Consider the following 16,613-nt stretch of genomic DNA (forward strand, 5'->3'; position numbering starts at 1 on the left):
CACATCAATGTGGAACACCCTACCCAAAGCTGTAAAGGAATGTGAATCACTACCAACTTTCAAAAACACTCTCAAAGAACACCTACGGGAGACTGCAATTCGAAACTGGTCCCTGCAAATGTCCTAACCCAACCCCCTCCAATGTACAGTAATTTACCTAGTATGGTTTTGTCAATATTCCAATGTACAGTTTTGCCTGTTTGTACAGTGTGTCCCCCCCCCAATGTACAGTTTTGCTTGTTTGTACAGTGTTTCCCCCTCCCAACCCCCTCCAATGTAAATTACCTAGTATGATTGTCAATATCCCAATGTACAGTTTTGCTTGTACAGTTGTACAGTGTTTCCCCCCCCCCAACACCTCCCTACCCAACCCCCCCCCACACAACCCCACCCAACCTCCTCCAATGTACAGTTTTTACGTCAAATGTATATACTCCCTTTTCTGGACTCTTTTTGTATCACAAACAGTACTGTATTTGCAAATCTGGTATGTCATAAATGTATAGATGTAGCACTACTGTCTATCTGTATGTCATGTATGTCATATATGTCCTGATGAATTGAAAATGGGGGACCCTGATGTAAACAAGACGAAAGTCTTTCTCTGGTCTGCATCCCCTTAACAATTGTGTGTATTGAGCTGTACTGTATTGTACCCATTCTGTAATCTGTTAATAAAGTTTTCAATCAATCATTCAATCAATCTAGTCAGCCCCTCTCCAAAGAGCACCTTCTAGAAAGCTCTATGACCTAACCCTCTGGTTGTTCTTCAATTCTACGTTGATGTTTGATTTATTAACTGATTCATCTCCTTCTGGTCCATCTGTTGTTGTGACTCTGTTTGACTCCCCGCTGTTCTCCTCTCCCGGCTCCAGCTACAGTCAACTCCAGGGTTTCCCAGAGGCTCTGTTGTCCTGCGGTCAGTCGGAGTCGGGCAGCGACTCGTCCTGTAACAGTTCTGACGGCGTCCTGGTCAACTTCAGCGCCATTTATAACCACGGCGGCAATCCAGCCACGCCCCTCGACCTAAACCCCTCCCCCTCCCAGGATCTCAACGGCCTCGCCCCGCAGCCCCGCCCACACCCAACCGATGGATCCGTCTTCCTCAGCCTGCAGCCTGTTCCTCAGACCCTCCACCAGGAGGAGCAGACACAGACCCTCCACCAGGACCAGACACAGAGCCTCCACCAGGACCAGACACAGAGCCTCCACCAGGACCAGACACAGAGCCTCCACCAGGAGGAGCAGACACAGACCCTCCACCAGGAGGACCAGACACAGACCCTCCACCAGGAGGACCAGACACAGACCCTCCACCAGGACCAGACACAGACCCTCCACCAGGACCAGACACAGACCCTCCACCAGGACCAGACACAGAGCCTCCACCAGGAGGAGCAGACACAGACCCTCCACCAGGAGGACCAGACACAGACCCTCCACCAGGACCAGACACAGACCCTCCACCAGGACCAGACACAGACCCTCCACCAGGAGGAGCAGACACAGAGCCTCCACCAGGACCAGACACAGACCCTCCACCAGGAGGACCAGACACAGACCCTCCACCAGGAGGACCAGACACAGACCCTCCACCAGGACCAGACACAGACCCTCCACCAGGACCAGACACAGACCCTCCACCAGGAGGAGCAGACACAGAGCCTCCACCAGGACCAGACACAGACCCTCCACCAGGACCAGACCCTCCACAAGGAGGAGCAGACACAGACCCTCCACAAGGAGCTAGACCAGGACCAGACACAGAGCCTCCACCAGGAGGAGCAGACACAGACCCTCCATCAGGAGGACCAGACACAGACCCTCCACCAGGACCAGACACAGACCCTCCACCAGGACCAGACACAGACCCTCCACCAGGACCAGACACAGACCCTCCACCAGGAGGAGCAGACACAGAGCCTCCACCAGGACCAGACACAGACCCTCCACCAGGACCAGACCCTCCACAAGGAGGAGCAGACACAGACCCTCCACAAGGAGCTAGACCAGGACCAGACACAGACCCTCCACAAGGAGCTAGACCAGGACCCATGGATCTCCGCCCTACAGGAGAAGTTGGAGGAGGAGGAGGAAGAGGTTCCCTCGGTCCGGCGTTGGTCCCCCCAGGGAATGGACTCCAACTGTAACCTGTACCCCTCGCGCCCCCTGACCCAGGAGCGTTCCAAGGTCATTATTTATATGTTATTAATTAAAGCAGAAATATGTACCCTTCTGCACCTCTTCCCAAGAGAGCAAAATTGTTTTACCAAATCAGGACATCTGTGACCAAATTAGGTTTAACCTGTTAAGCCCGATCGGCCCGGTACCGGGCCGAGATTTATTTAACGTTGCACAAATAGATCAATATAGTCTGTATTAAGTGATCTTGTGTTTCTTTTTCAAATGTAGCCAAGAGTAAAGACCCTAACCATATCAAAACAGCAGTCAAAGTGTATATTTTCAGCACTAAGATTGTTTAGCAATGATCTTAACCTGTTCCACCCGACGGGACCGGTACCGGTCCCGAAATGACATCTGGTCATAAATCAATATTGATTTGTTCTTATGTTTTGAGTAAATTAAACTCATAGTTTTTGATTGCCTTGGAACTATTCACATATTAAGTAAGTATAATGTAAAAGCATAACTTAAGTACAACTTAAAATAATTAAGTAAATACAGAGTATTGGTGGTTCAGTGGTAGAATAATAAAGGAATATCTTATCTTATCTTATAAAAAAGATATTTTCCACTAATTTCTAGGGATGCCCCGATCACGTCTTTTGCCACCGATACCAATCACCGATCGTCGTGAGCCATATCGGCCGATACCGATCCGATACAGATAGTTTTTGATTAAAAAAAATTAAAAATTATTTAATATAATTATAATTATTATTTTTTTATAAAATATATATATTATATAATTAGACTTGTACTTGTATTATCTGCGAGACATCGCCACCACGCAACAAGCTCCACTGTCTGTGTGTACTCGAGTAGCCTCCAGCTACTGCCAGGATTCTCCGGAGCTGCACCTGGACCCTATACTCGAGTAGCCTCGAGCTACGGCAAGGATTCTCCAGATGGACCCTATTGATATAACGTTACTGTGCTTTGGTCATATCACATTCAACATGCCCTCAGCTCGAATATGCGTCGAATCAGTGTTATAAGACATTGATATCAGGAGCTATCTGTAGCTACTGCTAGCCGGATATATATCATTAATATTTAGTATATTTTAGTTCAATGGGACATTTCGTTTTGAACAGTGAACTAACTTGCGCTAACAAGAGCTAACAGGTATCATACATGTCTCTACTAGACTATTGCTGGAGCATTTGTTGATATCAGGAGCTATCGGTAGCTAGCCGGCTAGATACCGTTCGGTTAGACTGCCTCATCATGTATTAAACTAAAAGTGAATAGTTGACTGGGTCATTTTGTAACGTTAGCTCAGGGAGACGCCGTCCTCCCGTCCCACTAGACTAGACTAGACCCGTGTTTACATGCGTGCGGGAGGGGCTGGAGGGATGAGCAGACGCCGCACCACCCGGTGTCTGAGACAGAACTGAGACAGCGAGTGAGATCGGTTTTGACGATCTGCGAAAATAAAGCATTATCACCGATCACCGATCGCATATTTATACTGATTATCGGCCGATAACAATCGGTGGCCGATCGATCGGGGCATCCCTACTAATTTCTATGTTTCAACATTACTGTCTGATGCAGTAACATTAGTGGGTGTGATGATGTGTGATATGAAAACATGCAACCTGCATGTTTATGTGAGCACTGCAGGATGAGGCAATTATATACATTACAGTAGATTTCATTATCTGTTCTCATGCACGCCTGGTGATACTAAATCCAAATTGAACTCCGGTATTTGAAAGATAATATATGTATATATATTAGAGGTGGGCATAGATCATTTTTTTTAATCTAGATGAATCTATCTGCAATCCTGGATTTAATCTAGATTAATCTAGATTAAAATGTCTAAAAAAAATAAAAATCTGCCGAAGGCATTCAAAATAGTCCTTACTTTTTCTTTCCTCCTTATGTTTCTCAGGCCAGGTGTCCCATTACACCATGAGCCCATCTCCCGTTTCCAAAATGCATTACAGACTGTTTGAAAAAGCTGTTTTGCTATGATAATTGGTAATGAAATATCAAAATAATGTTCAATAAGATGTACTTATAATAGTACTTAATAAGTTGTTTTATTCAGAAGTTAACACAAATAAATAATATTACCAGTACAGTACAGTATCTAGCACATCTAGAAGCATTTCAAACTTGAACTATGTGACATGGCTTGACTCAATCAGTCCAATCTCTATTTCTCCTTCTTCCACCAGTCACTCAGGCAGACCAGCTTGTTTTATGTAGCGGTGTTTACTTATAGTGCCTATAATATTTTTCCTGTTGGGTGCCAGACAGGGCCAAACCCTGCCAATGCAAATCAACTGCTCCAGTGGAGTTGCTCAGTGGCCAATGGTGTCAACTGTGGTTGTACTGGGCATCTCCCAGGTGTGAATGGAACTGTGTGAATGTGAAGCAGGGTGTTCCTGAAAAAGAGCATCTGTGCTCAGCGAACCTACCCTGGGTAAATAAAGGTAAGAAAAAAAAAAAAAAAAAAAAATTTGGATTAACTGCGTCAATTATATTATTGTGCGATACTAGTATCGCGTTAATGCAGCAAGTTAACGCCGTTAACGGCCTAGCTCTAATATATATATATAAATGTGCGAATTGGCTATAATAAGGTAATTTATAAGCGTCCTATTCTATATTCTATAATAATATTTCAAATTGCATTGGTCCGGATGGGAGAATTCAGTACTGTATCTACAGAACCTTCTGTTTAATCATCTTCCCTTTATTAATCTCCTTAGATCTTTTGTACACATGATCTCAAGAAGGTACTGAACGAGATCAGTGGCAGTTTTTAATGTTTGGTCATTATTAGCATGGTGTTATTTACTGTCAAAGATGCAAAGAAAAATCATTATTCATATTCTCCTTTGTTTCATCACAATTTAAGCAAGCCTAGTAATAGACACATTATTTCTGTCACTGTGAATACATTCCCTGAGGTCCATAGATGTCCCTAGATACCAAGAATATGCAAATGGCCTTGTAGAAGTGGAGCAATATTCCATTTACCTAGGTATATATTTTAGGCAGATTTTCACCACGGGTGGAAGAGGTTAAGTGTTATTAGCGAAATATGAGCTTATAAGAAATCTCTGCGCATTGCACCGGAAAATGTATGATTTAGACGCGAGAACAGGAAGCACTCATGAAATTGTTGTAGTCCGAAGAAAGATCCCAGGGCTTTCGATGGACGTCTACATTTCATAAAACTACACTCACCAGCTCACACCAGCCACAGACAAAGGAAGGAAAACATTGACTGGAATATCATGTTTATATCTTATGTAAGTAAAGTTTATTTATATAGCACTTTTCACAGAGACAACTCACAAAGTGCTTTACATACAGCAGAAATAAAATAAAATAAAAAGCAAGAACCATTCAAGAGATAAGACAGAACAAAACACAATGCATCACAGAGAAACAAAACAAAACAAAAGACATATTCTATACCTGAAGGAGAAGCTCAAACATTACCCAAAGGCCTGTTTAAACAGTAATGTTTTTAGCTGATTTAAAAAAAAATCGACAGACGCTACAGCTCTTAGGCCACGAGGAAGGGCATTCCAGAGTCTAGGCGCTACAGACTGAAAGGCTCTGTCACCTTTAGTGATCAGCCTTGTGCGCGGAATGACCAACAGATCCTGGTCAGCTGTCCTCAGGGTCCTGCTGGGCACATATGGTTCCAGCAGGTCAGTTAAATATTCTGGTGCCTGGCCGTGCAGAGCTCTGAAAGTGAGCACCAGGACTTTGAAATTAATTCTAAAATGTATAGGAAGCCAGTGCAAGGAGGCCAGCACTGGAGTAATGTGACACCTTCTGCTTGATCTGGTTAGCAGTCTTGCAGCAGTATTTTGGATGAACTGGAGGCGGTCTATGGATGATTTATTGAGGCAGGTGAGAACCGAATTGCAGTAGTCTAGACGAGAAGAAACAAAGGCATGGATGATCAACTCTAGGTCAGAGTGGGAAACCATCGACCTGAGTTTAGCAATATTCCTGAGATGGAAAAAACAGGTGCGGGTCACCGACTTGATGTGGGTGTCGAGGTGCATGGCCTGATCAAAGTTTACCCCAAGGTTCCTGAGGTTGGGGCTCACATTAGTTTCTAGGGGCCCAAGGCAACCAGCCACCCTAGATGCAACGCCATCAGAGGCCACGATGAGCACCTCGGTTTTGGCCTCATTTAGCTGGAGGAAGTTGCTAGCTAACCAGGCCTTAATGGCCGACAGACATTCATTTAAAACAATAAAATTAGAATTAAAATCATCAGGGCAATCAGGGTTAAAAGAGCAATACAGCTGGATATCATCCGCATAAAGGTGGTAAGAGATGCCTAAGCATTAATAATGTGTCCTAATGGGAGCAAATATAGTGAAAATAAAATCGGACCAAGTACCGAGCCCTGGGGGACCCCACAGGAAAGGGTAACAGACTCAGACACATGGGGGCCTACTCCGACTGAGAAACATCTACCTGAGAGATAGGACTCAAACCACTCATGTGCACTCCCTGTGACACCCACCCAATCTCTGAGCCTATTTAGCAGAATGTTGTGATCCACAGTGTCAAATGCAACACTGAGATCCAGTAGCACTAAAATGGAGCATCTACCTGAGTCGGCGGACATCATTAGATCATTGGATACTTTTAAAAGTGCAGTCTCCGTGGAGTGTTGCTTACGAAAACACGACTGGAATTTGTCGAGAATGTGGTGTTCATTTAAAATGGATATAAGCTGGTTGGCAACAATTTTTTCTAAAATCTTGGACATAAATGATAATTTGGAGATGGGCCGATAGTTACTTGGTAACGAGGCGTCCAGACTTGGCTTTTTTAAAAGCGGCTGAACGATTGCCTGTTTGAAGTAGGCGGGGACCTGACCAGAGACCAAAGAGAGATTTATGATGGAAAGCAGACTGGGACCAATAGTGCTGAAAACGTCCTTTAATAGAGAGGTTGGGATGGTGTCTAATGGGCTAGAGGAGGTTTTTGTGCTTCTCACTAGCTCTGTTAGGTCGTGGAGGGAAATGGGTGAGAAGGAATTCAGAGTAGACTGACTGTTAGGAGATAACGGTTGGATTGAGGTGGAGGGTGTAATACCTGCCCTGACATTTGCAACCTTATTTACAAAAAATAGGAGAAAATCATGACAGTCCTCAGCAGATAAAACAGGTGTGACAGGGGTTTGTGGACTGACAATGATATTAATGGTGTCGAATAGGACTCTGGGGTTTAGTTTGCTAGATGAGATTAAGTTTGTGAAATAGGCAGCTCTCGCATCCTTAACCATACTGTTAAAATCAATTAAAAGTTGCTTAAAATGAAGACGGTGTACATTAAGCTGAGTGGACTTCCACTTTCGCTCAATACACCGGCAATTTTGTCTAAAACGACGAATATCCTCATTTAGCCAGGGAGAGGAATTTAAAGTGCGAACAGTGCGGGATTTCAGAGGAGCAACTACATCTAAAATGTCTGAGCAGTGCCGGTTAAAAGCATGCACTAAAGTATCAATGTCGCCATTAACGTTCAGAGATGGCACCGCACTGCTCTCAAAGGCTGTGGAAATTTTTGCTGCCGAGAGGTCATTTAGCATGCGCTAGCGTTTAACTCGCTTAGTGGAAATAGTGTCAGTTTTAAAAACTAAATTAAAAAGTATGCATTTGTGATCACTTAAAATCATTTCCTCATAAACAATGTTATCTATGTCTAATCCAAGAGTAAAAACAAGATCAAGTGTGTTACCTTTGTTGTGTGTGGGGCCTGAGATATGTTGGACAAAATTGAAGGATTCAGTGATACAAATAAAATTGGTGGCAAAATTGTCATTACAGTTATTAATATGGAAATTAAAATCCCCTAATAAAACGATTTTTTCCAGTTTGATGATGGAGGTTAGAAAATCGCAAAAATCTGTCAAAAAAGAACTATTAAAACCAGGGGGTCGATAAATTAAAATACAATAAAATGGGTCGGTGTACCCAACTTTGGTGATTAAAAGTTCAAAGGAGCTGTGTGTATTAATAGAGTGCACAGCCCTGGAGGAAAAACAGTTCTTGTTCACCAGCGCTAAGCCGCCTCCTACGCGACTGGTGGTGGCATTTGACCGGGGGGGTCTGGGGGCACAGGTAAAAGAGAAGTTTGGCGGACACAGTTCATTTAAAAATACATATTCCTCTGACCTTTGCCATGTTTCTGAGAGACAGAAAAAGTCCAAATCTTTGGCCTTAATGAAATCATTTAGGATGAAAGATTTGTTAGCTATAGAACGGGCATTTAACAAGGCCATTTTGATAGCCTTAGGTCCTAGTTTACTGGGTGGTTGTGACAGTGGGCACAGATGACAGGCATTCGCGCCCCCGGCAAAACCTGCCACCAGACTCCCGTGGACTACGCTCACGAACAAACCTCAACGTTATTGCCATAAAATACAATGTGTTTCTTTACCTTTTTGTGAACGTCTAGGAAAAAACCCTGACTTATTCCAGTAAAAAATTGCGGAACTGTCGGTATTATCCGGAAGTAACTGTACTTACAGTAGATTTTCTTTGCTGCCCTCTACTGGGTGCCTAGTGGCACTACATCCAGATTTAACTCTGGCATTCGAGAGAGGAGATCTGTGCCTTTAGATAGAGGTATTACACGATCATAATATAGCCATTTATAGGCCTATATTCTATATTCATATTTCATATTGCATGTGTCTGGATGGTAAAATGCAGTACTGTATCTACAAAACTCCTGTAAATGATCTGCCTTTTGTTAATTTGCTTAGCTTTTTACTACTGTATACTTGTTCTCAAGAAGTTGCTGAATGAGCTCAGTGGCATCATTTTGCTTTTGATAGTTGTTAGCATGGTGTTATTCACCATCAAAGATGAAACAAATACATCTTCATTTAGGAGGAATAGCAGCCAATTTGTGTGCAGTGATATTGACCTGGGAACATTTTCATCATTTGAATACCTTGCTATTGTATTGAAAACAGAACTGCCAGTAGTGTGTGTGACATTGTATCGACCACCAAAGTACTCGCCACTCTTCATACAGGAATTTTCAGAACTCATATCGATCTGCATTACCAGGTATGATCGAATCATTCTTAATGGAGATCTAAACATTCATATCAACAAAAAGGATGACCCCAGGGGTTGCAAGTTTCTGAACCTACTGGACAGTTTTGGACTGATGCAACATGTTCACGAGGCCACCCACCAACATGGCAACACTCTGGACCTACTAATAACAACAGGGCTAAACATTGAGAATGTATCAGTAAAACAAATTCCAATTTCTGACCATTATTGTGTGTTCTATGGGTACAAGTCTAATATTACATAGGACCAGAAGTGAATTCCTAGTTCACAGAAGGCTTCTGGACGCTAGAGCTGAAGCAAAATTCTCTAGTATGATGAAATCATATGACCAATGCAGTGAATCCTCCTTAAATCAGATCAAACTTCCACAGCACCTTGTCAACAGTGTTAGATACTGTCGCCCCTCTGAAGGTTAAGAAGGTAAAAACTGATAGAATCTCTCCATGGCTAAATAAAACCAATGTTAAAGATAACAAGCAAAAATGGAGGAAATTCAAACTCGCAGCTCACTTTAATTTATACAAAGACGCCATGGGCACATACAATAAGGCAATATTGTGAGAAAGGAATATTTCAGGCACTTTTCCAGATGCATTCAAAACGGCTGTAGTAAAACCACTACTAAAGAAAACAAACTTAGATGTAAACGAACTAAAAAGCTATAGGCCAATATCGAACCTTCCATTTATCAGCACGATATTAGAAAAGTTAGTCTCAGTACAAATAAACTCCTTTCTCAAAGATAATAACATCATGGAGGAATTACAATCAGGTTTCAGAACAAATCACAGCACTGAAACTACCCTTACTAAAATAGTTAGCGACCTCAGGCTAAACTCCGATGCTGGCAAAGTCTCAATTCTTGTCCTATTGGACCTTAGTTCAGCGTTCGATACGATTGACCATAATATCCTGATCATTCGTCTTGAAAGACTGGTTGGTTTTTCCGGCCATGTACTAAATTGGCTCATAACATACATTAAGGGGAGAAAGTTCTATGTTAAGCTTGGAGACAATGTATCCGAGAAACATGACAGCAACTTTGGAGTTGCACAAGGAAGCTGCCTTGGTCCATTACTCTTCTCGCTATATATGCTGCCCCTCTGGGACATTCAAGACCACAATGTATGCTTCCATAGTTATGCTGATGATACACAACTATATCTCCGCAGAACCAAATAACACTACAGCCATACAGTCCATTACAAACTGTCTTTTAGCAATAAATAAGTGGATGGACAATAACTTCCTAAAATTAAACGAAAGCAAGACCGAAATCCTATTGATCGGCCCAAAAGCGAAAAGGGAAGTGCTGTGTGAAAACCTGGGGAGTCTGTCACCCTATGTAAAGACTGAGGTTACAAGCCTAGGTGTCATCTTGGACTCAGACCTGACCTTCAAGTCTCATATTAATAAGGCCATTAAAACGTCATTCTTCCACCTAAGAAACATAGCGAAAGTAAGACCTTTCGTAAATAAAAAGGATGCAGAGACACTGATTTATGCTTTTATCTCAAGCCGGCTTGACTATTGTAATGCATGTTCACTGGTCTTCCCAAAGCAACCATTGGGAAGCTTCAGCTTATCCAAAACTCTGCAGCTCGATTACTAACTCGTACAAAGAGAAGAGAACATATCACTCCAGTCCTAGCCACTCTGCACTGGCTTCCAATAACTCATAGAATTGATTTTAAGGTCCTTTTCCTGACATATAAAGCTCTTAATGAGCAAGGCCCAAAATACATAGCAAATTCCCTAGTTAGTTATCTGCCCTCAAGAACGCTACGGTCATCCACTACAGGTTTATTAGACACCCAGAAACCAAAAGAGGATCGGAAGTATGGCATTTGCCAACTATGCCCCAAAACTATGGAACACACTACCAACACACATCAGGAACGCCAGCTCCATACAAATTTTTTAAGGAAAATTAAAAACGTACCTATACAGTCTAGCTTACAAATAGTGTACCATGCCTTAGGGAAAGCGAGTATCTTATTGAAATGTTTTTATTATTATGTTTTTATTTTTTATGTATTGATCTTTTACTGAAATGTTATTTTACTGTACTTTGCCTATTGCCGTACTTTTATTACTGTTGTCTTATTAATGTGATGCTTTATTTTTAGTACCCGGAGCTGCTAACTGGCTAACGTTATGAGAGCTAACGTTGCTACCTACTGTACCCGGAGCTGCTAACTGGCTAACGTTATGAGAGCTAACGTTGCTACCTACTGTACAAGTGCATTGGTTTAGTGCACTTCCTACTTCCTACTTCCGGTTGCTGCTGAACAAGTACAAGTGCATTGGTTTAGTGTACTTCCTACTTCCTAACTGGCTAACGCTATGAGAGCTAACGTTGCTACCTACTGTACAAGTGCATTGGTTTAGTGCACTTCCTACTTCCGGTTGCTGCTGAAGAAGTACAAGTGCATTGGTTTAGTGCACTTCCTACTTCCGGTTGCTACTGAACGGACGTGTTTGTGCGGACCTGTTCTCCCAAACTTTCTTGACTGTTTTCCTTTTTACGTTATTTTTTCTTTAAATTTTTTTTTTTTTAACCATTGATCTTAACACTTTCTCCGCCCGGAAACGGCTTACGACGTGTTTCAAGTTCATGCGAATTCTGCCAGATCACGGCGTACGACGTTATTCTGATCATATTTTCGCCATGATATTCATATTTCCCTCACGGAGGCTGGTCTGATGCTGTCTGAGCCAGCACAACTCTGCAACGCTTCAATACTGCAACCTGGTGGCTGATTGGCGAGTTTCCAAACCGGATATGCTTGTTGGAGCTCGGTCCGTCCCCTAAATCCGTCCGGCCACTCGTTTATCGTCGCAGGACTCAAGACACACACCGTGGATATGGATCGTTGCCATAACTCAATAGTCGACATGATTTGGGCGTATATTAGTATTATACAAACCGGAAATGGATCGCCTCGATCCCCATCACATAACTGGGATCTGTTTGCTCCAGTATCATCCCCCATCGCTAAGAGGAAGCTGCCGTGAGTTTCAGCGTTTCTGATTATTATTATCCATACAAACTGCTCTGATCTATATATCACCCATACTACATGAAGCATTTAACGACGATCACGGAATTATAAACCCCCCCCTATATATATATATGTTAGCTTATGTTATTTTAACAAATAATTTTAGTTTATCAGAACCCCATATTACTCCATCAATCAATGATCAAACCATTCAAGTAAATAACAAAGAAGAATATCATCAAATAATATTGCTATGACATTAATTTTGTTCAAAACCTTTTTGTCACAGTCAAGAGGGGCAGAACTAACACCTGTGAGCTGCAAAGAACACGTGGGACAGATGTAGCAGATGTTACAAAAACAAATGGCTGCACACAACCTTGCAGAGGCCATACATCCAACTAATGGAAGATAGTTTAATTAACTTTAATTAACAGATTGCAGAATCGGTACAGTACAGTACAGCTCAATACACACAATTGTTAAGGGGATGCAGACCAGAGAAAGACTTTCGACTTGTTTACATCAGGGTCCCCCATTTTCAATTCGTAATGAAATTGCTATTATGTGTCTGCATGAACACACAACTGTAACTGTACTAAAAAATAACAAAATAAGGGTTGTCTCAGTTCACAACTATATTGGTCAAGTTTTGGGTGGGACTTGTTTGCGTCCCTACAGCTTCTTATTCAATTGAGCGAGATGCTCGGTTATGTCACACAGCCAGCTTGCATCTGACAGTTCAGACAATATTTCTTCAACCCTTTGTTACCTATTCCGCCTGGATCTTTTTTGTATTTTGGGCTGTAAAATTGTCAAAGAATGTCTGAGGAGTAAGTGCTTTTGGCTTTTTTCCTTTGTTACTTCATCAATACCTCAGATGTTCAACACACATGTATGTGTAAGAATGTGTAATAACTAAGGCTGTCAAAGCTTTATTAACGCATTAACCCACAATTATTTTAACACCGCTATTTTTTAACCCAAGATTAATGTAAAAAAAATTATATTTTTTTTTACCAGAGCTCTTGGGGGGCCACATCAAATGACGTGGCGGGCCGCATTTGGCCCGCGGGCCGTGAGTTTGACACCTATGCTCTAGACGGTATTTTCGTATGAATGTGTGAATGAAAAAGTAAAACGTTCTTACATCCTGAACGATAGATAATCGATGTTGAATGGGCCATAGTAATGTTAATTTAGCAATACAATTTAAAAAGTTATAGCCCTGCAAAGAAGGTGAACATCTCCATAGACTTACAGTGCTGGCAGTGATCAAACATCGATGGATATAAGCGTGGCAGGGAATGTGTTAACACATTGGCGACCGCTGGGATGCGTCTAATATAGTGGTTGAGGACCAGCTTTTGTAAACAGACCGGTGTCTTTTTGTACAGCTAAATCTATACTTTATAGTATTGCTATCTGTCCATTCTCATTGTCAATTGAGTTCATAAACCGTCCCTTCAAAATGGCTTAAAGAAAAAAAAAATGCATCAATAGGTTGTCATTTTATAGCGCCGTGAATATAAGCATTATAGCGGATTTTGTCTCGTATATTTTCTGGAAGGCTAGTTATAGGGCTAATAGCTGCTAACGTTATATTCAACGGCATTTCCGTTTTACATATGCTAAAGAAATAACTCAAACTGCATATCATCGGGAATGTCCCAAAGCATGTATGCATCAAAGGGGGGGGGGGGGCGGGGGACGTTGTTTATTATTATTGATTACCAATAACAGTGGTCGTGTAACTAGCCACATACGCTGATCGGCTGGTTGCGTATCATAGCAAGCTCTGATCCGGCTGTAATTTATGTGAAAAAGATCTTACCATAAGCCGGTGGGATACCCCCGAGCATTTCCCCGTTATCGATCGGCATCTGGTAGATCGATATGTCCATTGGCTGATGATAAATCCCCTTATTCCATGGTGAAATCTGCGATTCAAAACGTAATCCACAGTACATGATGCTGGTTCAGGATCCGGGTACTAAAATACTCCATTGAAAGAAAAATGCCCATACGCCCACAGGGCATACTGCAGTGGAGCGATGGCGCCCCTAAGAGGATCTGGCCGGTATTGCACGTTCTCGATTTCACAGACTAGGGAATATATGCAGTGCCGATCCGCGACCTTGACCCGGTTATTAAAATGGAATAAAAGTAATAACAACTTGCCACAGCTTTATATGTGATTCTGTCCACAATGCATGGATTCGAAACCCGTATTTATACGTGGTTGGGCGGCAAAGTGTTAACTGATCACTGTGACTTTATTGCTTTTATTGTTATATATGCCTATGTTTGTGTACAGCACTTTGAGCTACATGACATACTTATTTACTTACTTACTTACTTACTTACTCACTTACTTACTTACTTACTTACTTACTTACTTACTTACTTACTTACTTACTTACTTACTTACTTACTTACTTACTTACTTACTTACTTACTTACTTACTTACTTACTTACTTACTTACTTACTTACTTACTTACTTACTTGGGTATGTACTTTTAGGCAGATTTTCTGAAAATATGGCTAGGGTTTAACCTCTTAAGCATCAGGCAAAATGGGGCTGTTTTATAAAAAAAAAATACGATTGTATACCCAAAGGAATTAGCTATTTATTATACGTTATACTTATAGCACATGCATGAGTCTGGTCTCTTTTGAAAGGTAACATTCTGAAGTTTCTTACACAATAAACATTTTCTGGGGAGCCATTTTAACTGTACTAAAGGAGATCATACATCTCAACACAGTGAAACTGTGTTTTCGTCTAGCTAGATGCTTGCAGGATAGAACACAAAATACAGAAGGGATTAATGAATTTGTATAATAACAGACACAATGTAGGGATGATATCCTGCACACATTAGTAGCAGATTGTTGTCTCACCATTTTGCCCCCCCCCCCCTAGCATTAGCTAGCAACTGTAACCGCCTACTCCCACATTAATAATTCGATATATACTGTATTTCAAAACACAGGTATTCAGGTATTCATGAGTCTAGTAGTTGGGACCATGTGTTCTGCCTCTTGTTATTATTATCAGTTTGGTTCTTGCAGTGGTATTCTTTTTATTTCACCCTTAACACATTCCCTGCCACACCATTTGAGCATCTTATACCATTCTCTGCCAGCACTGTAAGAAAATACCGTCTAGAATATAAATATGTTTTTATCGTTTTCTGCAGTAATTCCTAGAACGTGAGATATAGGCATAAACGCATATATAGATTATCAAATGCCGCTTGTTGCCGATCCACGCTATATTAAAAATTTCAACTGTACATGATCCTAAACGTTATGACTGATCATGCTCGGATGACGAGGGGGGGGGGGGGGGGGGTCGTTTATAATTCCGTGATCGTCGTTAAATGCTTTATGTAGTATGGGTGATATATTGATCAGAGCAGTTTGCATGGATAATAATAAACAAACCAACAAACGCCAGCGTCCTCTTACCGTTCGACGATGAGACTGGAGGAAAAAGATCCCACTTATTTGACGGCGATCGCCTAAATCCATTTCCGGTTTGTATAATCATAATACACGGCCAAATCGTATCGATTATTGCGTTATGGCAGCGATCGCTACACACGGACGTGTGTCTACAGTCCCGCAACAATATGCGAGTGGCCGGACGCATTTCGGAGACGCACCGAGATCGACTCGTCTATTTCCGGTTTGGCAACTTGCCGATCATCCACCAGGGGGCAGTATTGAAGCGTTGCAGAGTTGTGCCAGCTCACACTGCATCAGACCAGGCTCCGTGAGGGAAATATGAATAACATGGCGAAAAAATGAAATATGATCTCAATAACGTTGTACGCCGTGGATTGGCAGAATTAGCATGAACTTGAAACACGTCGTACAACGTTTATGGCGCAGGATGTGTTAATTGTTGTTTTGTTTTTATTTTTCTCTCCCCAGGCTGTATCTGGTCTAGACCCTTTGGCCCAGGCTGTATCTGGTCTAGACCCTCTGGCCCAGGCTGTATCTGGTCTAGACCCGCTGACCCAGGCTGTATCTGGTCTAGACCCTCTGACTCAGGACCTGTTGTCTCTGGAGGCATCTGATCTGAGCATGTGCCTCCACAGTCAAGCAGCGATGGCCATTGGAACCAATCAGAAATACTATAAGCTGGTGACCTGTGACCTTTCCTCCCAGTCACCAAGCCCCGCCTCCCCCAGCCTCACCAGCTCTCCAAGCCCTGTGCCTTCCTCTGACCCCTTCCTCTTCAGTAAAGGGAAGGAGGGCCAACAGAAAGGGGAAAGAAAGGTAGGAGTCTCCTCTATTATATTATAATATAGTATAGTAATATA

At 42.2% G+C, this 16,613-nt stretch overlaps 1 protein-coding gene across 1 annotated transcript in view; it reads left to right on the forward strand.

Moving 5' to 3' along the window:
• The window catches only part of LOC311237237 (uncharacterized protein), a gene marked incomplete at its 3' end in the record, with an annotated part of 81,311 nt that overhangs the window by 19,198 nt on the left and 45,500 nt on the right, over window positions 1-16,613 (forward strand). Inside the window, exons 4-5 of the mRNA XM_084325044.1 lie at window positions 876-2,190; window positions 16,222-16,569. Coding sequence (XP_084181170.1) covers window positions 876-2,190; window positions 16,222-16,569 — 1,663 coding nt within the window. The remainder of the gene's footprint in view (window positions 1-875; window positions 2,191-16,221; window positions 16,570-16,613) is intronic.

Source organism: Notolepis coatsorum, assembly GCF_963971535.1.
Source record: "Notolepis coatsorum genome assembly, chromosome: 11".
NCBI classification, from domain to species: domain Eukaryota; kingdom Metazoa; phylum Chordata; class Actinopteri; order Aulopiformes; family Paralepididae; genus Notolepis; species Notolepis coatsorum.